At 39.8% G+C, this 25,253-nt stretch overlaps 1 protein-coding gene and 1 long non-coding RNA gene across 3 annotated transcripts in view; one reads left to right on the plus strand and one right to left on the minus strand.

Moving 5' to 3' along the window:
- Positions 1-25,253, plus strand: part of itgb6 (integrin, beta 6) — a 63,790-nt gene that overhangs the window by 38,056 nt on the left and 481 nt on the right. For both annotated transcript variants that reach the window (XM_061887316.1, XM_061887317.1), the window contains 6 exons: positions 2,296-2,713; positions 6,313-6,535; positions 13,262-13,356; positions 14,807-14,920; positions 17,923-18,089; positions 21,959-25,253. The exon at positions 21,959-25,253 is cut by the window's right edge and continues 481 nt beyond it. In XM_061887316.1, the coding sequence (XP_061743300.1) occupies positions 2,296-2,713; positions 6,313-6,535; positions 13,262-13,356; positions 14,807-14,920; positions 17,923-18,089; positions 21,959-22,057 (1,116 nt within the window). In that variant the 3' untranslated portion in view covers positions 22,058-25,253. The remainder of the gene's footprint in view (positions 1-2,295; positions 2,714-6,312; positions 6,536-13,261; positions 13,357-14,806; positions 14,921-17,922; positions 18,090-21,958) is intronic.
- The window catches only part of LOC133542992 (uncharacterized), a 35,500-nt gene that overhangs the window by 4,811 nt on the left and 5,436 nt on the right, over positions 1-25,253 (minus strand). Inside the window, exon 2 of the long non-coding RNA XR_009804275.1 lies at positions 13,741-13,890. This is a non-coding gene — a long non-coding RNA (uncharacterized LOC133542992). The remainder of the gene's footprint in view (positions 1-13,740; positions 13,891-25,253) is intronic.

Here is a 25,253-nt window from a genome sequence, read left to right on the forward strand (position 1 = left end):
TAGCTTGGTCCAATTTGTTATATATTCTAACAAAGTGCAGATTGGATTTTAACCTATTTAAAACATGTCATCAAAATTGTAAAATTAATCTTAACCAGGAAAAATTACTAATGATGTTCCATAAATTCTTTTTTTAAATTTTTTTCAAAAAGATTCGAATTAGCTAATTTTTCGGTGTAATTTTGAATTTTAAAGAGTCGAAATTGAAGATTCTGTACATAACTTTTATGGACAGAATTTCTAGGCGCAGCCAAGGCGTTGAGGGGTTCCGGTTTGGTGGCCACGGGATTAGGTCTCTGCTTTTTGCAGATGATGTAGTCCTGATGGCTTCATCTGGCCGGGATCTTCAGCTCTCACTGGATCGGTTCGCAGCCGAGTGTGAAGCGACCGGAATGAGAATCAGCCCCTCCAAGTCCGAGTCCATGGTTCTCGCCCGGAAAAGGGTGGAGTGCCATCTCCGGGTTGGGGAGGAGACCCTGCCCCAAGTGGAGGAGTTCAAGTACCTAGGAGTCTTGTTCACGAGTGGGGGAAGAGTGGATCGTGAGATCGACAGGCGGATCGGTGCGGCGTCTTCAGTAATGCGGACGTTGTATCGATCCGTTGTGGTGAAGAAGGAGCTGAGCCGGAAGGCAAAGCTCTCAATTTACCGGTCGATCTACGTTCCCATCCTCACCTATGGTCATGAGCTTTGGGTCATGACCGAAAGGATAAGATCACGGAGACAAGCGGCCCAAATGAGTTTCCTCCGCCGTGTGGCGGGTCTCTCCCTTAGAGATAGGGTGAGAAGCTCTGCCATCCGGGAGGAACTCAAAGTAAAGCCGCTGCTCCTCCACATGGAGAGGAGCCAGATGAGGTGGTTCGGGCATCTGGTCAGGATGCCACCCGAACGCCTCCTTAGGGAGGTGTTTAGGGCACGTCCAACCGGTAGGAGGCCACGGGGAAGACCCAGGACACGTTGGGAAGACTATGTCTCCCGGCTGGCCTGGGAACGCCTCGGGATCCCCCAGGAAGAGCTAGACGAAGTGGCTGGAGATAGGGAAGTCTGGGCTTCCCTGCTTAGGCTGCTGCCCCCGCGACCCGACCTCGGATAAGCGGAAGATGATGGATGGATGGAAATTGAAGATAAACTTGAATGAATGAATGAATGAATGGTTAATTTTGAGCCATGCAAACAAAACAAAAGAATGACATAAAATACAAAATAAATATATATATATATACATTATTTATACACCTACATTGAAAACATTACATGTGACTAATCTTTTGTAGATGTCAAGATTGGCTCAAAATGGAGTGGGAAGAAGCAAACTTATTTGGTCCCACCCCTATACATATATAATTACAATATATAATACAATAATATATATAATATAATTCAGTTCAGTGGTTGCTGCGTAGATGCTATATATTATCTGTATATAATACATTTAAATTCACACACTTACATATATACATATGTACACACACATTTATACACAACAAATACATATATGTACACACATATATACAATCCATATACATATATACATATATATATACATACATACATACATACATACATATATACACACATAATCACATACATACACACATACATATACCCAAAATACGCACACACACATACACACACACACACACCTATATAAATACTATATATATATAATATACACTTTTGTCTAAACATTATTAACAGTTTTTGGTGCCTATGGGAACAAGCTTTCATTTTGACTGTGATATTAGTGGTTAATAGTGGATCTGTGTTTCAAAATTAAATTTTCTTTTTTTCTTGTTTTTTCCTCTTTTAAACCGTTCAATTAAGTGTTTTTTTTCATCATTTATTCTCTAAAAAAAAAACTTTCGTAAAAGGAAAAAAAATGTACGACGCAATGACAGACAGAAATACCCATTTTTTTAATATATATATATATTTATTTATTACAGGTAAATTGAGAAAATTGGCTATTTATGGCAATTTATTTAAGTGTGTATCAAACTGGTAGCCCTTTGCATTAATCAGGACCCAAGAAGTAGCTCTTGGTTTCAAAAAGGTTGGTGACCCCTGCTTACATCTCATTCTGCAACATGAGAATGTTTTAAGGGGAATTCAATGAGATCTCTGAAAGTGTTACACATTCTTTCCAAAGTCGGACCTCCACAAGAACTGGTTTTTGACGGCCATCCCTAGTTACCTGCATTGTTAGCCGCCTCTGTCAGCAGTTTTTTTACTATTTAGAAGGCAGATGGTGTATGATGGTGGAATGTTAACCTCGCTCCCCCCCCCCCCCCGGGCAGGTGGTGTTCAACGTGTCGGTGGAGCTCCCAGAATGCTTTGCTGGAAGCAGGCGCTTCTCCTTCAAGCCGGTGGGCCTGCAGGACACCCTGGACGTGGACTTGGAGTCCCGGTGCTCCTGCCGGTGCCCGCAGCCGCTGTCCACCAACAGCAGTCGCTGCGCCGAGGGCCAGGGGACTTTCCGCTGCGGCGTCTGCGCGTGCCAGGCGGGCTTCTTGGGCGCCCGCTGCGAGTGCAACGAAGATAACGTGGTGTTGGGCGAGTGTGTGACCAGCAACCACACCGAGGTCTGCAGCGGTCAGGGCCAGTGCCACTGCGGACTCTGCGTGTGCGACACATCCCCCTTTGGCAACATCTACGGCCCCCACTGCCAGTGTGACGACTACTCCTGTGTTCGAGTCCGAGGGGAACTCTGTGGAGGTGAGTGACCGCCTCTCCCAGCTCTTTTGCCACCGGTATATATATTTTTAACATTTAGTTTGGTCCTGCGGATCCTGAAGGGTCTCAGTCATAAACATTTTCAAAATAAAGTTATATATGAATATATATTTATCATTCAAGGCTTAAATCTCTCCATCAACTTCAAGTCTACCTGTTGATGTAAGGTGGATTTTTTGTTGTTGCCCTTTTTGACAAATCGATCAATCAATCGAAGTTTATTTATAAAGCCCTAAATCAAGAATGTCTCAAAGGGCTGCACAAGCCACAACGACATCCTGGGCTCAGATCCCACATCAGGGCAAAGAAAAACTCAACCCAATGAGATAACAACGACAAACCTTGGAGGGGAATCCCTTCACCTCCCCCCTATCTATATATATATATATATATATATATATATATATATATATATATATATATATATATATATATTTCAAGGCTCAAATCTGTAGAATAAAATATGGTTACATTTTTTTTTAAATATTTAATGCTCTTTTTGTGAAAGAAAACCCTGTTTTTTAAGGGCAAAAACACAAAAAAATGAGATTTAATTTAATTTTTTATTTTCTGAGCAATTGTTGAGCAATTTTTAAAAATAAACCCTTTTAAAACATTTTTGGGGATCCTAAAATCTCCCAACTCAAAGTGTTAAAAATAAATCGTACATACATGTTTTTTTTTCTTATTATTATTCAACAATCACATCTGTAGATTAACTTGAGGTCTATTTGTCAAAATAAAGTTAAAAACATCTTTTTTGTTTAATGCTCTTTTTGTGAAACAAAAAACTGTTTTTTTAAGGGCAAGAACACAAAAAAATGTGATTTAATTTTATTTTTTATTTTCGGAGCAATTGTTGAGCAGTTTTTAAAAATAAACCCTTTTAAAACATTTTTGGGGATCCTAAAATCTCCCAACTCATAAAAGTGTTAAAAATAAATCATACATACATGTTTTTTCTTATTATTTTTATTCAACAATCACATCCGTAGATTAACTTGAGGTGTATTTGTCAAAATAAAGTTAAAAACATCTTTTTTGTTTAATGCTCTTTTTGTGAAACAAAAAACTGTTTTTAAGGGCAAGAACACAAAAAAATGTGATTTTATTTTATTTTTTATTTTCAGAGCAATTGTTGAGCAGTTTTTTAAAATAAACCCTTTTAAAACATTTTTGGGGATCCTAAAATCTCCCAACTCATAAAAGTGTTAAAAATAAATCATACATACATGTTTTTTCTTATTATTATTCAAAAATCACATCTGTAGGTTAACTTGAGGTCTATTTGTCAAAATAAAGTTAAAAACATCTTTTTTGTTTAATGCTCTTTTTGTGAAACAAAAAACTGTTTTTTTAAGGGCAAGAACACAAAAAAATGCGATTTAATTTAATTTTTTATTTTCGGAGCAATTGTTGAGCAGTTTTTAAAAATAAACCCTTTTAAAACATTTTTGGGGATCCTAAAATCTCCCAACCCATAAAAGTGTTAAAAATAAATCATACATACATGTTTTTTCTTAATATTATTCAAAAATCACATCTGTAGGTTAACTTGAGGTCTATTTGTCAAAATAAAGTTAAAAACATCTTTTTTGTTTAATGCTCTTTTTGTGAAAGAAAACCAGTTTTTTTAAGGGCAAAAACACACAAAAAATGCGATTTTATTTAATTTTTTATTTTCGGAGCAATTGTTGAGCAGTTTTTAAAAATAAACCCTTTTAAAACTTTTTGGGGGATCCTAAAATCTCCCAACTCATAAAAGTGTTAAAAATAAATCATACATACATGTTTTTTCTTATTTTTATTCAACAATCACATCTGTAGATTAACTTGAGGTCTATTTGTCAAAATAAAGTTAAAAACATCTTTTTTGTTTAATGCTCTTTTTGTGAAAGAAAACCCAGTTTTTTCAGGGCAAGAACACAAAAAAATGCAACCCTCCCCACAAAAAAATTCAAAGTGGAATATTTGATGTGAATTAATTAACAACATTGTTTTTAATTTATTATTATTTTTGAGCAATTGTTGAGCAGTTTTTAAAAATAAACCCCATGAAAATTTCTGGGACTCAAAAGGGCCCAACTCCTAAAGATGTTAGAAATAAGTCATGCATTTTTTTAATTGTTATTATTCAAGGCTCAAGTCTGTAGATTAACTTGAGGTCTATTTGTCAAAATAAAGTTAAAAGCATTTTGTTTTTTTATAATGCTGTTTTTGTCCCCAAAAAATACCACTTTGTTTTTTCAGGGCAAGAACACAAAATACGCAATATTTCACCCCCCAAAAAAAATTCAAAGTGGAATATTTGATGTGACGTAATTAACAACATTGTTTTTAATTTATTATTATGTTTTGAGCAATTGTTGGGCAGTTTTTAAAAAGAAACCTCTTTTAAAATGTTGGGTGATCCAAAAGTGTCCCAACTCATAAAAGTGTTAAAAATAAGTCATACATATATGTTTTTGTTATAATTATTCAACAATCAAATCTGTAGATTAACTTTAGGTCTATTTGTCGAAATAAAGTCAAAACATTTTTTTTATGTTTAATGCTCTTTTTGTCAAAGAAAACCCTGTTTTTTCAGGGCAAGAACACAAAATAAGCAAATGTAATATTGTGTAATATTTGGTGTGAAGTAATTGGAGCCTTAAATATATCAATAATTCATAACAACATGGATTTTAAAATTGTTGATGTTGAGCAGTTTTTAAAAATAAACCCCACTAAAATTCTTGGGGACCCAAAAGAGCCCAACTTTTAAAAGTGTAAAAAATAAATCACATAAATATGTTTTATTGTTATTCAAGGCTCAAATCTATAGATATGTTAAAATATGGTAAAAATGTTTTAAATGTTTAATGCTCTTTTTGTGAAAGAAAACTATGTTTTTTCAGGGCAAGAACACAAAAAAAGGCAAAATAAATCTCTTTAAAAAGTTTGGGGGATCCAAAAGGGTCACAACTCATAAAAACGTTAAAAATAAATCATATATATATAGTTTTTGTTATTATTATTCAACAATCAAATCTGTAGATTAACTTTAGGTCTATTTGTCAAAATAAAGTCAAAACATCTGTTTATGTTTAATGCTCTTTTTGTCAAAGAAACCCCTGTTTTTTCAGGGTAAGAACACAAAATATGCAATAGTTCACCTTCCCAAATATTTTAAAGTGTAATATTTGATGTGAAATAATTGGAGCATTAGATATGTCAATAATTCATAAAAACATACATTTTAATTATTTATTTTTGAATAATAAATCAAAGTGTAATATTTGGTGTGCAGTAATTGGAGCCTCAAATAAGTCAATCTTTCATAATAACATTGATTTTGATTCATTATTATTTTTTAAAGCAAAGACAGTCTTTAGAAAAATAACACAATTAAACTTAACATTGTAACTTTTTATCAAGTGTCACCGGTTTGCTTTTTTATTCCACCTTTTTATGTTTTGTTGTTTTTTTTATAAAAAAAACAGTAATTTAGAAAGTGTCAGTAAAAAAATCCGCTGCTTGCCCCCAAGCCACAGTTTGTCCCCCTCGTGTTTTGTGTGTCTGTGAGCGTGCGCTGCGTGCAGGACACGGCGTGTGCGACTGCGGAGAGTGCCGCTGCCACGGCGGATGGACGGGCGAGTACTGCAACTGCAGCAGCAGCAGCGACGCCTGCCTGTCCCAAGATGGCGGGCTGTGCAGCGGCAGGGGGCGCTGTGAGTGTGGGCGCTGTGTCTGCCTGGTGCCAGGGGCCTCAGGGGACACCTGTGACAAGTGTCCCACCTGCGGGGACGCCTGCTCCGTGGCAAGGTGAGAGGAAGCCATGGTTACTTTGTTGTGCCTATGAGCACGATACGGACTCCTGCCAGAACGATACTGCATACATCCTCATGTATCACTTGGCAGAGAAATGATTAGACAACATTTCAAAACAGTTGTGATTTTATCAATATATCAATATATTGATCCACACTTCTGTTCAAATGTAATAATCACTTATTATTCTCTTCTTTGATATTTGACATTAATCTACACATTATGGTATGGATCTGATACAGAGTCAGTATCAATCATACCAATGCTGATACTTCACCTTTCGACACCATTGAAGGATTGAATTTTTATCACGACTGCAATATATATATATACAAACCCCGTTTCCATATGAGTTGGGAAATTGTGTTCGATGTAAATATAAACAGAATACAATGATTTGCAAATCCTTTTCAACCCATATTCAGTTGAATATGCTACAAAGACAACATATTTGATGTTCAAACTGATAAACTTTATAAATTTTTTTGCAAATAATGATTAACTTAGAATTTCCTGGCTGCAACACATGCCAAAGTAGTTGGGAAAGGGCATGTTCACCACTGTGTTACATCACCTTTTCTTTTAACAACACTAAATAAACGTTTGGGAACTGAGGAAACTAATTGTTGAAGCTTTGAAAGTGGAATTCTTTCCCATTCTTGTTTTATGTAGAGCTTCAGTCCTTCAACAGTCCGGGGTCTCCGCTGTCGTATTTTACGCTTCATAAAGGAGACAGGTCTGGACTGCAGGCGGGCCAGGAAAGTACCCACACTCTTTTTTTTTTTTTACAAAGCCACGCTGTTGTTACACTTGTCTTGCTGAAATAAGCAGGGGCGTCCATGATAACGTTGCTTGGATGACAACATATGTTTCTCCAAAACCTGTATGTACCTTTCAGCATTAATGGTGCCTTCACAGATGTGTAAGTTACCCATGCCTTGGGCACTAATACACCCCCATACCGTCACAGATGCTAGCTTTTGAACATGGCGCCTATAACAAACCAAATGGTTATTTTCCTCTTTGTTCTGGAGGACACCAAGTCCAAAGTTTCCAAATATAATTTAAAATGTGGACTCGTCAGACCACAGAACACTTTTCCACTTTGCATCAGTCCCTCTTAGATGAGCTCGGGCCCAGCCAAGCCGACGGCATTTCAGGGTGTTGTTGATAAATGGGTTTGGCTTTGCATAGTAGAGTTTTAACTTGCACTTACAGATGTAGCGACCAACTGTAGTTACTGACAGTGGTTTTATGTAGTGTTCCTGAGCCCATGTGGTGATATTCTTTACACACTGATGTTGGTTTTTGATGCAGTACCGCCTGAGGGAACAAAAGTCCGTAATATCATCGCTTACGTGCAGTGATTTCTCCAGATTCTCTGAACCTTTTGATGATTTTACGGACCATAGATGGTAAAATCCCTAAATTCCTTGCAATAGCTCGTTGAGAAATGTTCAAAAACTGTTCGACCATTTGCTTACAAATTGGTGACCCTCACCCCATCCTTGTTTATGAATGACTTAGCATTTCATGGAAGCTGCTTTTATACCCAATCATGGCACCCACCTGTTCCCAATTAGCCTGCACACCTGTGGGATGTTCCATATAAGTGTTTGATGAGCATTCCTCAACTTTATCAGTACTTATTTCCACCTTTCCCAACTTCTTTGTCACGTGTTGCCGGCATCAAATTCTAAAGTTAATGATTATCATATGTTTATCAGTTTGAACATCAAATATGTTGTCTTTGTAGCATATTCAACTGAATATGGGTTGAAAATGATTTGCAAATCATTGTATTCTGTTTATATTTACATCTAACACAATTTCCCAACTCATATGGAAACAGGGTTTGTATATATATATGTGTATTTATATACATATATATATATATATATATATATATATATATATATATATATATATATATATATACACACATATATACATGTATGTGTAAATATATGTATATATATATATACACATACACACACGTGTGATTATTAAAGTGTGTTCATATATGTACGTATATATACATTTTTCTATGTATATATATATATATATATATTTATGTTTGTGTAAAAATGTGTATGAGTGTGTATATATGAGTATGTGTGTATATATATATATATATATATATATATATATATATATATATAAGTATTGAAGTACTAATAAGAGTTTTAGGAGCCATTTTAAAGTGTTATAGTTTTATGTCAAAGAAGCGTTAGTATGACGCACAAGTGAGAACGATAGTGATGGTGGATTGTTGGATATTTGATATCGGGGCTGTTGAAAAGAACAAGCAAGAACAAAGAACTCACCTGAAAACCGTATCACAAAAGTGTAATAAGATCCAAAGTCTGGACTTTGACAACCATGCCAGTAGTTTGTACTCAGTCTGGTCCAGATAGTTTGTATTTAGTCTGGTCCAAGAACTTTGTACTTAGTCTGGTCAAGAAAATGTGTACTTAGTCTGATCCAGAAAGTTTGTACTTAGTCTGGTCCAAGAAGTTTGTACTTAGTCTGGTCCAAGAAGTTTGTACTTAGTCTGCTCCAAGAAGTTTGTACTTAGTCTGGTCCCGAAAGTTTGCATTTAATCTGGTCCAAGAAGTTTGTACTTAGTCTTGTCAAAGAAGCTTGTACTTAGTCTGGTCCAAGAAGTTTGTACTTAGTCTTGTCCAAGAAGTTTGTACTTAGTCTGGTCCAGAAAGTTCGCATTTAATCTGGTCCAAGAAGTTTGTACTTAGTCTTGTCAAAGAAGCTTGTACTTAGTCTGGTCCAAGAAGTTTGTACTTAGTCTTGTCCAAGAAGTTTGTACTTAGTCTGGTCCAAGAAGTTTGTACTTAGTCTGGTCCAGAAAGTTTGCATTTAATCTGGTCCAAGAAGTTTGTACTTAGTCTTGTCAAAGAAGCTTGTACTTAGTCTGGTCCAAGAAGTTTGTACTTAGTCTTGTCCAAGAAGTTTGTACTTAGTCTGGTCCAGAAAGTTCGCATTTAATCTGGTCCAAGAAGTTTGTACTTAGTCTTGTCAAAGAAGCTTGTACTTAGTCTGGTCCAAGAAGTTTGTACTTAGTCTTGTCCAAGAAGTTTGTACTTAGTCTGGTCCAAGAAGTTTGTACTTAGTCTGGTCCAGAAAGTTTGCATTTAATCTGGTCCAAGAAGTTTGTACTTAGTCTGGTCCAAGAAGTTTGTACTTAGTCTGGTCCAAGAAGTTTGCACTTTGAACTCTCTTTTGACCTTTTGTCCTCCCCATGACCTTCTCACCTTCCATCACACTCTCTCTTGGCCGTTTGTTGGGAACAGGTGACACAGGTTGCAGGTGACACAGCTGACATGTGACAGGTGACACAGGTAACAGGTGACGCAGGTGTCAGGTGACAATTGACACAGCAGGGGAAACAGCAGGTGACACAGGTTACAGGTGACACAGGTTACTGGTGACACAGGTTACCGGTTACAGGTGACACAGGTTACAGGTGACACAGGTTACAGGTGACACAGGTTACCGGTTACAGGTGACACAGGTTACAGGTGACACAGGTTACCGGTGACAGGTGTCACAGGTTACAGATAACACAGGTTACAGGTGACACAGTTTAGAGGCGACACAGGTAACACGGGTTACAGATGATACAGGTTACAGGTGACACAGGTTACAGGTGACACCGGTGACAGGTGACACGGGTTACAGGTGACACGGGTTACAGGTGACATAGGTGACAAAGTTGGCAGGTGACATGTCACAAGTGACAAAGGTTACAGGTGACACAGTTTACAGGTCACAAGTGACAAGAAACAGGTGACATGGGTTACAGGTGACACGGGTTACAGGTGCACACAGGTTACAGATGACACAGGTGACACGGGTTACAGGTGACACAGGTTACAGGTTAGAGATGACACAGGTTACAGATGACACAGGTGACAAAGGTGGCAGGTGACACAGGTGACATGTCACAAGTGACACAGGTTACAGGTGACACAGTTTACAGGTGACAAGAGACAGGTGACAGGGGTTACAGGTGACACAGGTGACACGGTTTACAGGTTACAGATGGCACGGGTGACATAGGTGACACATGTGACATATCACAAGTGACACAGGTTACAGGTGACAAGTGACAAGAGACAGGTGACACAGGTTACAGATGACACGGGTGACATAAGTGACACATGTGACATGTCACAGGTGAAACAGATGGCAGGTGACACAGATGACAGGTGAGAAGAAGTCATGTCGCCCAACACCAAAGTGAAGTTCTTTTCTCTCCTCCAAAGTCACTTTGTTGTCATTTGATAACTTGGTGAGACATTTGTCTGTAGTCACACAAACTATTGTGTGTCCTTCATGACACCTGTGTGTGTTATTGTGTGTCCTCCATGACACCTGTGTGTGTTATTGTGTGTCCTCCATGACACCTGTGTGTGTTATTGTGTGTCCTTCATGACACCTGTGTGTGTTATTGTGTGTCCTTCATGACACCTGTGTGTGTTATTGTGTGTTCTCCATGACACCTGTGTGTGTTATTGTGTGTCCTTCATGAAAGCTGTGTGTGTTATTGTGTGTCCTTCATGACACCTGTGTGTTATTGTGTGTCCTTCATGACACCTGTGTGTGTTATTGTGTGTTCTCCATGACACCTGTGTGTGTTATTGTGTGTCCTCCATGACACCTGTGTGTGTAATTGTGTGTCCTTCATGACACCTGTGTGTGTTATCGTGTGTCCTTCATGACACCTGTGTGTGTTATCGTGTGTCCTCCATGACACCTGTGTGTGTTATTGTGTGTCCTCCGTGACACCTGTGTGTGTTATTGTGTGTCCTCCGTGACACCTGTGTGTGTTATCGTGTGTCCTTCGTGACACCTGTGTGTGTTATCGTGTGTCCTTCATGACACGTGTGTGTTATCGTGTGTCCTTCATGACACCTGTGTGTGTAATTGTGTGTCCTTCATGACACCTATGTGTGTTATCGTGTGTCTTTCATGACACCTGTGTGTGTTATCATGTGTCTTTCATGACACCTGTGTGTGTTATTGTGTGTCCTCCATGACACCGGTGTATGTTATTGTGTCCTTCATGATACCTGTGTGTGTTATTGTGTGTCCTCCAAGACACTTGTGTGTGTTATTGTGTGTCCTCCAAGACACCTGTGTGTGTTATTGTGTGTCCTCCATGACACTTGTGTGTCCTCCATGACACCTGTGTGTTATCGTGTGTCTTTCATGACACCTGTGTGTGTTATCATGTGTCTTTCATGACACCTGTGTGTGTTATTGTGTGTCCTCCATGACACCGGTGTATGTTATTGTGTCCTTCATGACACCTGTGTGTGTTATTGTGTGTCCTTCATGATACCTGTGTGTGTTATTGTGTGTCCTTCATGACACCTGTGTGTGTTATTGTGTGTCCTTCATGACACCTGTGTGTGTTATTGTGTGTTCTCCATGACACCTGTGTGTGTTATTGTGTGTCCTCCATGACACCTGTGTGTGTAATTGTGTGTCCTTCATGACACCTGTGTGTGTTATCGTGTGTCTTTCATGACACCTGTGTGTGTTATTGTGTGTCCTCCATGACACCTGTGTGTGTTATTGTGTGTCCTCCGTGACACCTGTGTGTGTTATCGTGTGTCCTTCGTGACACCTGTGTGTGTTATCGTGTGTCCTTCATGACACCTGTGTGTGTTATCGTGTGTCCTTCATGACACCTGTGTGTGTTATCGTGTGTCCTTCATGACACCTGTGTGTGTAATTGTGTGTCCTTCATGACACCTGTGTGTGTTATCGTGTGTCTTTCATGACACCTGTGTGTGTTATCGTGTGTCTTTCATGACACCTGTGTGTGTTATCATGTGTCTTTCATGACACCTGTGTGTGTTATTGTGTGTCCTCCATGACACCGGTGTATGTTATTGTGTCCTTCATGATACCTGTGTGTGTTATTGTGTGTCCTCCAAGACACTTGTGTGTGTTGTGTGTCCTCCAAGACACCTGTGTGTGTTATTGTGTGTCCTCCATGACACTTGTGTGTCCTCCATGACACCTGTGTGTTATTGTGTGTCTTTCATGACACCTGTGTGTGTTATTGTGTGTCCTCCATGACACCTGTGTATGTTATCGTGTCCTCCATGACACCTGTGTGTGTTATTGTGTGTCCTTCATGACACCTGTGTGTGTTATTGTGTGTCCTCCATGACACCTGTGTGTTATCGTGTGTCCTTCATGACACCTGTGTGTGTTATTGTGTGTCCTCCATGACACCTGTGTGTGTTATTGTGTCCTTCATGACACTTGTGTGTGTTATTGTGTGTCCTTCATGACACCTGTGTGTGTTATTGTGTCCTTCATGACACCTGTGTGTTATTGTGTGTCCTTAATGACACCTGTGTGTGTTATTGTGTGTCCTTCATGACACCTGTGTGTGTTATCGTGTGTCTTTCATGACACCTGTGTGTGTTATCGTGTGTCTTTCATGACACCTGTGTGTGTTATTGTGTGTCTTTCATGACACCTGTGTGTGTTATTGTGTCCTCCATGACACCTGTGTGTGTTATTGTGTGTCCTTCATGACACCTGTGTGTGTTATTGTGTCCTTCATGACACCTGTGTGTGTTATTGTGTGTCCTCCATGACACCTGTGTGTGTTATTGTGTCCTTCATGACACCTGTGTGTTATTGTGTGTCCTTCATGACACTAGTGCATGTGTGACACAGGACGTGTGTGGAGTGTCATCTTCAAGCCCAGGACGACGCTGACATGTGTGAAGTCAACTGCAGTTTCCCCAGAATTGACATCAACACAACAGCAGGTACATTTCTGACTAAAGATTGTGTTGTTGTTGTTGCGCTCCCTCAATCCTGTTCATTAATTATATAAACATGTGAGAATCCTGCATTAAGGCAGAGGTGTCCAAAGTTTTCCACTGAAAAATAGCAAGATTTTAGGCCAAAATGCTTATTTAAATATATTCAAACACAGTGTTACTGTTCAAAATGTGTAACATTACAGTGGCCCAAAAAAATTAAATATACTTGTTGCCATATTTTTCATAATACAGAGCACACCGGTATACAAGCCGCACACATTACATTTTAGAAAACATTTATTTCCCATAAATTAGCCGCATAAGGCTATAAGTCGCAGATATATATATATGTTGTAAAATGAGTTATGTTTTTTTAAGTGTACATACCTCAAATGTTTCCAAACGGTGTCTGTAACACGGCAGTAAAACGGATGATCGAACAAAACAGAAGTCATGGTCACGGCTGCACAAGCTAGCTCTCCAATCAGCTAAACAGACTCAGTAACTCCACGCTGACGTTTTGGTGAATTCCCAAACCTGAAACAATACAAAAATAATTCTATTGTAAGTTGATAATACTAACACAGACACTCGTGAACGTGTTAGCATGTTAGCTAATGCACGTACAAATAGGCATGAAAACACTCCTACAACACACAGGACGGTTTAGTAAGTAAGAATTGTTTTAGTTATATTGTAAAATAATCCATACAAGTAAAAAAAACGCTATGGACGGCGAGAAGACGGAATGGCACTTCTATTTCCAGCGCCTGCAATGAGCCGGCCCGTCCAAAAGATGGCGCCGTAGCACAAATAATAACACACATTTTTAGCGCCTTAGCTTGTGTTTGTTGAAAACTATCTGTTTTTTGGCCGCCAGCGAAGAGAAATTCATAAATTACCCGCAGGGATCAAAGTGTACGGAAAAAAGTAACGACTTATGTTAAATAAAACCTCTGCCTTGTTTTTAATGAACACTTAGGCAAACTACGCTACTGTAGTTCAAATAAAGACAGTAATAAAAAATGTTGTGGTCCCCTTTATTTTATAAATGTATCGAAAAAAATCCAAATATATTTCGGTTCCAAAATATTGGTATCGGGACAACCTTAGTTTGGACTTGAAAGTTTTTTGTGAGGTCTGGTCTAGACCTCAGGAAGTGTGTAACATGAAGAAGGCTCCTCCCACAGTGGGTGTGTCCATGCAGAACAATGGCGGACATGTTCCTGACCAGACTTTCAATGCAGCGTGTGAGCGAGCCGTGGAGCGTGTCTCCTTTAAGTCCAGATCTGTTTCAACATGCAAGCTGATCCTTGATGTGGGACACAATGGTGGACTACAGATTGTAGTCTTTGATACAGACATCCCAATGACAGCACAACAGAAGACAGGCTATCCTTTTACATTGTTATTACAATGTGGGGAGTGAAGGTGATATGTTTGTACTTTTTAGGTGTGGAAGAGAGTCCCTCTATGCAGTGCACTCTGATGTCTGACAACGAGTGCTGGATCTCCTTTAGCGTGCTAGCCAGCGACACGACCACGGTCTACAACCTGCACATGTACGGTAAGTCAGTCTGTCAGTCCGTCAGTCGTAGACCTGCACATGTACGGTAAGTCAGTCCGTTAGTCATAGACTTGCACATGTTCGGTAAGTCAGTCTGTTAGTCCGTCAGTCGTCAGTCGTAGACCAGCACATGTACGGTAAGTCAGTCCGTCAGTCGTAGACCTGAACATGTACGATAAGTTTGTCCGTTAGTCATAGACTTGCACATGTTCGGTTAGTCCGTCAGTCGTCAGTCGGAGACCAGCACATGTACGGTAAGTCAGTCCGTCAGTCGTAGACCTGCACATGTACGATAAGTCAGTCCGTCAGTCGTAGACCTGCACATGTATGGTAAGTCAGTCTGTCAGTTCGTCAGTCGTAGACCTGCACATATACGGAAAGTCAGTCCGTCAGTCGTAGACCAGCACATGTACGGTAAGTCAGTCCGTCAGTCGTAGACCTGCACATGTACGATAAGTCAGTCCGTCAGTCGTAGACCTGCACATGTACGGAAAGTCAGTCTGTCAGTCGTAGACCAGCACATGTACGGTAAGTCAGTCCGTCAGTCGTAGACCTGCACATGTACGGAAAGTCAGTCCGTCAGTCCGTCAGTCGTAGACCAGCACATGTACGGTAAGTCAGTCTGTCAGTTCGTCAGTCGTAGACCTGCACATATACGGAAAGTCAGTCCGTCAGTCGTAGACCAGCACATGTACGGTAAGTCAGTCCGTCAGTCGTAGACCTGCACATGTACGATAAGTCAGTCCGTCAGTCGTAGACCTGCACATGTACGGAAAGTCAGTCTGTCAGTCGTAGACCAGCACATGTACGGTAAGTCAGTCCGTCAGTCGTAGACCTGCACATGTACGGAAAGTCAGTCCGTCAGTCCGTCAGTCGTAGACCAGCACATGTACGGTAAGTCAGTCCGGCAGTCGTAGACCTGCACATGTACGGTAAGTCAGTCCGTCAGTCGTAGACCTGCACATGTACGGTAAGTCAGTCTGTCAGTTCGTCAGTCGTAGACCTGCACATGTACGGTAAGTCAGTCCGGCAGTCGTAGACCTGCACATGTACGGTAAGTCAGTCCGTCAGTCGTAGACCTGCACATGTACGGTAAGTCAGTCTGTCAGTTCGTCAGTCGTAGACCTGCACATGTACGGTAAGTCAGTCTGTTAGTCCGTCAGTCATCAGTTGTAGACCCGCACATGTACGGAAAGTCAGTCCGTCAGTCGTAGACCTGCACATGTATGGTAAGTCAGTCTGTCAGTTCGTCAGTCGTAGACCTGCACACGTACGGAAAATCGGTCCGTCAGTCCATCAGTCGTAGACCAGCACATGTACGGTAAGTCAGTCCGTCAGTCGTAGACCTGCACATGTACGGAAAGTCAGTCTGTCAATCGTAGACCTGCACATGTACGGTAAGTCAGTCCGTCAGTCGTAGACCTGCACATGTACGATAAGTCAGTCCGTCAGTTGTAGACCTGCACATGTACGGTAAGTCAGTCTGTTAGTCCGTCAGTCGTCAGTTGTAGACCTGCACATGTACGATAAGTCAGTCCGTCAGTCGTAGACCTGCACATGTACGGTAAGCCAGTCTGTTAGTCCGTCAGTCGTCAGTTGTAGACCTGCACATGTACGGAAAGTCAGTCTGTCAGTCGTAGACCTGCACATGTAAGATAAGTCAGTCCGTCAGTCGTAGACCTGCACATGTACGGTAAGCCAGTCTGTTAGTCCGTCAGTCGTCAGTCGTAGACCAGCACATGTACGGTAAGTCAGTCTGTTAGTCCGTCAGTCGTCAGTCGTAGACCAGCACATGTACGGTAAGTCAGTCTGTTAGTCCGTCAGTCGTCAGTCGTAGACCAGCACATGTACGGTAAGTCAGTCTTAGTCCGTCAGTCGTCAGTCGTAGACCAGCACATGTACGGTAAGTCAGTCCGGCAGTCGTAGACCTGCACATGTACGGTAAGTCAGTCTGTTAGTCCGTCAGTCGTACACCAGCACATGTACGGTAAGTCAGTCCGGCAGTCGTAGACCAGCACATGTACGGTAAGCCAGTCTGTTAGTCCGTCAGTCGTCAGTCGTAGACCTGCACATGTACGGTAAGTCAGTCTGTTAGTCCGTCAGTCGTCAGTTGTAGACCTGCACATGTACGGAAAGTCAGTCCGTCAGTCGTAGACCAGCACATGTACGGAAAGTCAGTCTGTCAGTCGTAGACCAGCACATGTACGGTAAGTCAGTCTGTCAGTCGTAGACCTGCACATGTACGATAAGTCAGTCCGTCTGTCGTAGACTTGCACATGTACAGTAACGCAATCCGTCAGTCGTAGACCTGCACACGTACGTTAAGTCAGTCCGGCAGTCCGTAAGTCCGTCAGCAAGTCAGTCGTAGACCCGCACATGTACGATAAGTCAATCCGTCAGTCGTAGACCCACACATGTGCGTTAGGTCAGTCCGACAGTCGTTATGTCAATCAGCCCGCCAGTCGTAGACCTGCACATGTACAGTAAGTCAGTCCATCAGTCGTAGACCTGCACATGTACAGTAAGTCAGTCCATCAGTCGTAGACCTGCACATGTACAGTAAGTCAGTCCATCAGTCGTAGACCTGCACATGTACGGTAAGTCAGTCCATCAGTCGTAGACCTGCACATGTACAGTAAGTCAGTCCATCAGTCGTAGACCTGCACATGTACAGTAAGTCAGTCCATCAGTCGTAGACCTGCACATGTACAGTAAGTCAGTCCATCAGTCGTAGACCTGCACATGTACAGTAAGTCAGTCCATCAGTCGTAGACCTGCACATGTACAGTAAGTCAGTCCATCAGTCGTAGACCTGCACATGTACGGTAAGTCAGTCCATCAGTCGTAGACCTGCACATGTACGGTAAGTCAGTCCATCAGTCGTAGACCTGCACATGTACGGTAAGTCAGTCCATCAGTCGTAGACCTGCACATGTACGGTAAGTCAGTCCGTCAGTCAAGAAGGTGATTTGAGGAGACAAAGTAGTCTACTTGTACCGCAGGTTGTCCTGAGGAACCCAACATCCCCATGATCATCCTGGGGGTCTCCCTCTCCATCGTGTGCATCGGACTCATCCTGCTGGCCGTCTGGAAAGTTCTGGTGTCGATCCACGACCGCAAAGAAGTGGCCAAGTTCGAGGCGGAGCGGGCAAAGGCCAAGTGGCAGTCGGTGAGAATCTGAAGTACTTTGTTGTTGTCACGACAGCAGTGCAGTGGAACCTCCATTCACCCAAACCCTCTAAAGAGTCCCCAACTCTTCTGTGGACCCACTTTTAAATGGAGACTAATTTGTGTCATTCTGCCATTTTGTGTCACGCCTGCAGGCAAAAATCAGGGCACAGTGTTGTTGTACTACACCACTAGTCACTGCTCAGCGCTTCAGTCCGGAGCTTTTCGTACCTTTTTTTTACACTTCTGACAAGTTTTGTCCTTTTTGCTAGCGCAATATAATATTTGGGTTTATTGGAAGGGTGAGGGGTGTTGAGGTTTGGGGGGGTGGCCCCCAACAGCCCCTCACCGCCCCAATTTACTAACTTCATTGGTTAAAAAAGTTTGTATATTGAAGCACACTCCTCCATAAGAAACACTGGAAATATGAATAATTGGTTCCTACTTTGACAAAAGTCCATATTTTAGTGAAGGTGTGTACACTTTGAACTGTATATCAACCTAATGTAACAAGGAGGCGGTGGTTCAAAACAACAACGAAAAGTTGAACTGTCCTGGATGCGCTGCTCTGCAAACACACACACACACACAAACACACACACACACACACACACACACACAAGTCCCTTGGGTCCCCTCACAAACGATGAGAAATTAGCCGCCGCTGTGAAATAAGTCTACTTTGGCATAGATTTTCCACAAAAGTCAGCTCTCATCACAATTAAAACTTGCTATGATATAAAGCGTGCTTGTGAGCGCCATGAATGTATTCCTCGCAAATAGCCTTTTTTTTTTTAAAGTCCAAGATCCGTCCTTTTTTCTACGCTGCTCTGTTCTCTTTTTAGCACTCCTACTGCGTTAGCAAAATGGACAAAACTTGTCAGAAGGGTGAAAAAAATGAAAAAAGGCACACAGTACTGACTAAGTAGTATTCTGACTATATATATATATATATATATATATATATATATGTATATATATATATATATATATATATATATATATATAAAATATGTACAAACCCTGTTTCCATATGAGTTGGGAAATTGTGTTAGATGTAAATATAAACAGAATACAATGATTTGCAAATCCTTTTCAACCCATAGTCAGTTGAATATGCTACAAAGACATTTGATGTTCAAACTGATAAACATTTTTTGTGTGTAAATAATCATTAACTTTAGAATTTGATGCCAGCAACACGTGACAAAGAAGTCAAGAAAAGTGGCGATAAATACTGATAAAGTTGAGGAATGCTCATCAAACACTTATTTGGAACATCCCACAGGTGTGCAGGCTAATTGGGAACAGGTGGGTGCCATGATTGGGTGTAAAAACAGCTTCCTAAAAAATGCTCAGTCTTTCACAAGAAAGGATGGGGCGAGGTACACCCCTTTGTCCACAACTGCGTGAGCAAATAAGTCAAACAGTTTAAGAACAACCTTTCTCAAAGTGCAATTGCAAGAAATTTAGGGATTTCAACATCAACGCTCCATAATATCATCAAAAGGTTCAGAGAATCTGGAGAAATCACTCACCGTAAGCGGCATGGCCGGAAAACAACATTGAATGACTGTGACCTTCGATCCTTCAGACGGCACTGTATCAAAAACCAACATCAATCTCTAAAGGATATCACCACATGGGCTCAGGAACACTTGAGAAAACCACTGTCACTAAATACAGTTGGTCGCTACATCTGCAAGTGCAAGTTAAAGCCCTACTATGCAAAGCGAAAGCCATTTATCAACAACATCCAGAAACGCCGCCGGCTTCTCTGGGCCCAAGATCATCTAAGATGGACTGATGCAAAGTGGAAAAGTGTTCTGTGGTCTGACGAGTCCACATTTCAAATTGTTTTTGGAAATATTCGACATTGTGTCATCCGGACTTAAGGGGAAGCGAACCATCCAGACTGTTATCGACACAAAGTTGAAAAGCCAGCATGTGTGATGGTATGGGGGTGCATTAGTGCCCAAGGCATGGGTAACTTACACATCTGTGAAGGCACCATTAATGCTGAAAGGTACATACAGGTTTTGGAACAACATATGCTGCCATCTCAGTGCCGTCTTTTTCATGGACACCCCTGCTTATTTCAGCAAGACAATGCCAAGCCACATTCAGCACGTGTTACAACAGCGTGGCTTCGTAAAAAAAAAAAAGAGTGCAGGTACTTTCCTGGCCCGCCTGCAGTCCAGACCTGTCTCCCATGGAAAATGTGTGGCGCATTATGAAGCGTAAAATACGACAGCGGAGACCCCGGACTGTTGAACGACTGAAGCTCTACATAAAACAAGAATGGGAAAGAATTCCACTTTCAAAGCTTCAACAATTAGTTTCCTCAGTTCCCAAAGGTTTATTGAGTGTTGTTAAAAGAAAAGGTGATGTAACACGGTGGTGAACATGCCCTTTCCCAACTACTTTGGCACGTGTTGTAGCAATGAAATTCTAAGTTAATTATTATTTGCAAAACAAAATAAAAAATTATGAGTTTGAACATCAAATATGTTGTCTTTGTAGCATATTCAACTGAATATGGGTTGAAAATGATTTGCAAATCATTGTATTCTGTTTATATTTACATCTAACACAATTTCCCAACTCATATGGAAACGGGGTTTGTAGTATTCTGACTGAGTAGTATTCTGACTGAGTAGTATTCTGACTAAGTAGTATACTGACTAATTAGTGTACTGACTAATTACTGACTAAGTAGTGTTCTGACTAAGTAGTGTACTGACTAGGTAGTGTAGTGTACTGACTAAGTAGTATTCTGACTAAATAGTGTTGTGACTAAGTAATGGACTCACTAAGTAGTATTCAGACTAAGTAGTGTTTTGACTAAGTAGTGTACTGACCAAGTAGTGTAGTGTACTAACTAAGTAGTATTCTTACTAAGTAGTGTACTTACAAGATACTGTACTGACTAAGTTGTGTTCTGACTAAGTAGTGTACTGACTAAGTGTTATAATTAAGTAGAATGCTAAGTATTGACCTAGTACTGTACTTAGTAAGTAGTATAGTGTACTGACAAAGTAGAGTACTGACTAAGTAGTGTTCTGACTAAGTGGCGTTCTGACAAAGTGGTGACTAAGTAGTGTACTGACTAAGTACTGACTAAATAGTGTTCTGACTTAGTAGTGTACTGACTAAGTAGTGTACTGACTAAGTAGTGTTCTAAGTACTGAATTAGTAGTGTGCTGACTAAGTAGTGTTCTGACCAAGTACTGAGTAAGTAGTGTACTGACTAAGTACTCACTAAATAGTGTTCTGACTTCGTAGTGTACTGACTAAGTAGTGTTCTAAGTACTGAATTAGTAGTGTACTGACTAAGTAGTGTTCTGACTAAGTACTGACTTAGTAGTGTACTGACTAAGTAGTGTGCTGACTAAGTACTGACTAAGTGTAAATTCCAGGTGGCTTATTGTATTGTCATTTATTAAGAATGTTGATTTATGGACATTAGTCATGAAATGCTGCAACTAGATGACAGAAATGCTCATAAAAAACATTAATTTTCCAGACAGAGTGACATAAATGTCGACTTTATCGCATGCTTACATCTCATTGTGCAGCATGTGAAGGTTTGTCTAAAAGGGGTACAAAGCAAGACCCAGCATGTTATAAATGAATAACAATATTTTGTTGGTGTTCTTTTCCATGTAAGTGGGCCAAATCATCTAGATTAGAAAATAATGACTGCTGTCATGTCGTTGTGTTATCTCATTGAAATGGTGATGATGGCACAGGTGCACGTCTGATGCTGCTCACCTGTGCTCCCCTGCAAGCCAGGGACTTTTTGCATGTACTCACACACGCACCAACAAGCATGATGACTTCCCCATGTCTTCTTCTCTCTGAACCCAGGACACCAACCCACTCTTCAAAAGTTCAACGTCTACCTTTAAAAATGTTACCTACAAGAGCAGGGAGCGCGACAAGATCATTACCTTGGATCCATATTGATGATTGGCTGAAGGCAATGCAACCGAGTGCACTTACTGTACGTGTGTGTGTGTGTGTGTGTGTATATGTATACTAGGGTTATACGGTATACCGGTACCAGTATCATATCACGGTACTAATGAATCAAAAATGGTACTATACTCTGTTTGAAAAGTACCGGTTCCCCTTTTTTTTTATTTAAACGGACATGACAACGCGTCATCACGTCATGACATTGCTGGTTTTATGAGCAGAGGAGCATGTACGGCAGTGCACACACACAGAGTACTAACAAGCAGACAGTGTGTAGACAAAAAAGGGAGAATGGACGCAGTTTGGTGTAAAAAGTCAAGATAAAGGTGAAGTTATAACACTGAAACACCCTCAGGAAGACGTGCTTTAAGACATGGCTAGCCAGCTAGCGGCTAACATCCATTCAATGTGTTTTAGCTACTTAAAAATCACTAATCCTGGTCTCCATGGTGACAAATAAAGTATGTTTCATGCAAGTAGCATCATCACTGCAGGACGAGGAATAGCTAAACATGCTTCACTACACACCGTAGGAGGATACAATAGGTAAACAAACAATGTAAACAAACACTACACCTGACATCCACTGTAATGATACCAAGTACAAAAGCGTATCTAGTCCAGGGGTCACCAACGCGGTGCCCGCGGGCACCAGGTCGCCCGTAAGGACCAGATGAGTCGCCCGCTGGCCTGTTCTAAAAATAGCTCAAATAGCAGCACTTACCAGTGAGCTGCCTCTATTTTATTTATTTACTAGCAAGCTGGTCTCGCTTTGCTCGACATTTTTAATTCTAAGAGAGACAAACTCAAATATCCATCCATCCATCCATCCATCCATCTTCTTCAGCTTATCCGAGGTCAGGTCGCGGGGGCAGCAGCCTAAGCAGGGAAGCCTAGACTTCCCTCCTCCAGCCATTTCGTCTAACTCTTCCTGGGGGATCCCGAGGCCTTCCCAGGCCTGCCGGGAGACATAGTCTTCCCAAGGTGTCCTGGGTCTTACCCGTGGCCTCCTACCGGTTGGACGTGCCCTAAACACCTCCCTAGGGAGGCGTTTGGGTGGCATCCTGACCAGATGCCCGAACCACCTCATCTGGCTCCTCTCAAACTCAAATAGAATTTGAAAATCTAAGAAAATATTTTTAAAAGACTTGATCCTCACTTGTTTAAATAAATTCATTTATTATTTTTACTTTGCTTCTTATAACTTTCAGAAAGACAATTTTAGAGAAAAAATACAAGCTTAAAAATGATTTTAGGATTTTCAAACACATATACCTTTTTACCTTTTAAATTCCTTCCTCTTCTTTACTGACAATTTAAGTCAATGTTCAAGTATTTTTTTTTTTTTTTTATTGTAAAGAATAATAAATACATTTTAATTTAATTCTTCATTTTAGCTTCTGTTTTTTCGACGAATAATATTTTTGAAATATTTCTTCAAATTTATTAGGATTAAAATTCCCCCAAGAATATTCTGGCAAATCTAGAAAATCTTTAAAATATATTTAAAATCTTATTTCAAAGTCTTTTGAGTTTCTTTTAAAAATTTTGTTCTGGAAAATCTTAGAAGAAATAATGATTTGTCTTTGTTAGAAATATAACTTGGTCCAATTTGTTATATATTCTAACAAAGTGCAGATTGGATTTTAACCTATTTAAAACATGTCATCAAAATTCTAAAATTAATCTTAATCAGAAAAAAATTACTTATGATGTTCCATAAATTATTGTTTTAATTTTTCCCAAAAATTTGAATTAGCTAGTTTTTTCTCTTCTTTTTTTCGGTTGAATTTTGAATTTTAAAGAGTCGAAATTGAAGATAAACTATGTTTCAAATTTTAATTTTAATTTTTTTCGTGATTTCTCCTCTTTTAAAGCGTTCAATTAAGTGTTTTTTTCATCATTTATTCTCCACAAAAAAACATCCGTAAAAGGAAAAAAAATGTACGACGGAATGACGGACAGAAATACCCATTTATATATATATATGTATATATATATATATATATATATAATATATATATATATATATATATATATATATATATATATATAATTTATTTATTTATTTTTTAAAGGTAAATTGAGCAAATTGGCTATTTCTGGCAATTTATTTAAGTGTGTATCAAACTGGTAGCCCTTCGCATTAATCAGTACCCAAGAAGTAGCTCTTGCTTTCATAAAGGTTGGTGACTCCTGATCTAGTCAATGCTACTATGATTACATCAATATATTTACTGTCACAAAATCTTTTTTTTTAATTTTCAAAATTCATATTATGTTGATAAACTCAGTAAATACGTCCCTGGACACATGAGGACTTTGAATATGACCAATGTATGATCCTGTAAATACTTGGTATCGTCGGATTGACACCTAAATGTGTGGTATCATCCAAAACTAATGTCAAGTATCAAAGAAGAGAAGAATAAGTGATTATTATATTTTAACAGAAGTGTAGATAGAACGTGTTAAAACAGAAAACAGGGCGACACCTACCCTTTACATCAGTATTTTTTAACCATATTATTATTGGTTTATTAGGTATTATATTTTATTGTATGATCCTGCAACTACTTGGTATCACATCCACACCTAAATGTGTGGTCTCATCCAAAACTAATGTAAATTATCAAAGAAGAGAATATTAAGTGATTATTACATTTTAACAGAAGTGAAATAGAAGATTGTAGCTGAGATAGGCGCCAGCGCCCCCCGCGACCCCGAAAGGGAATAAGCGGTAGAAAATGGATGGATGGATGGATGGAAATAGAACATGTTAAAACAGAAAATAAGCAGATATTAACAGTAAATGAACAAGTAGATTAATAGTCCATTTTTACAGTTTGTCCCCCATAATGTGTACAAAATAATAGGTGTATAAATGACACAATATGTTACTGCATAGACTAATTAGGGGTCTTTGTTTGTTTACTTACTACTAAAAGACAAGTAGTCTACTATGTTCACTATTTTATTGAAGGACTAAATTACAATAATAAACATATGTTTCATGTGCACTAAGATTTTTTGTTCAAATAAATAAAATTTTTTGTGGTGCCCTTCATTTAGAAAAGTACCTAAATACATTATGGTACCGGTGCCAAACTATTGGTATGGAAACAACCCTAGTGTGTGTGTGTGTGTGTGTGTGTGTGTGTGTGTGTGTGTAAATATGTTCCTA

The sequence above is a fragment of the Nerophis ophidion genome, linkage group LG25, assembly GCF_033978795.1.
Source record: "Nerophis ophidion isolate RoL-2023_Sa linkage group LG25, RoL_Noph_v1.0, whole genome shotgun sequence".
Taxonomy (NCBI): Eukaryota; Metazoa; Chordata; class Actinopteri; order Syngnathiformes; family Syngnathidae; genus Nerophis; species Nerophis ophidion.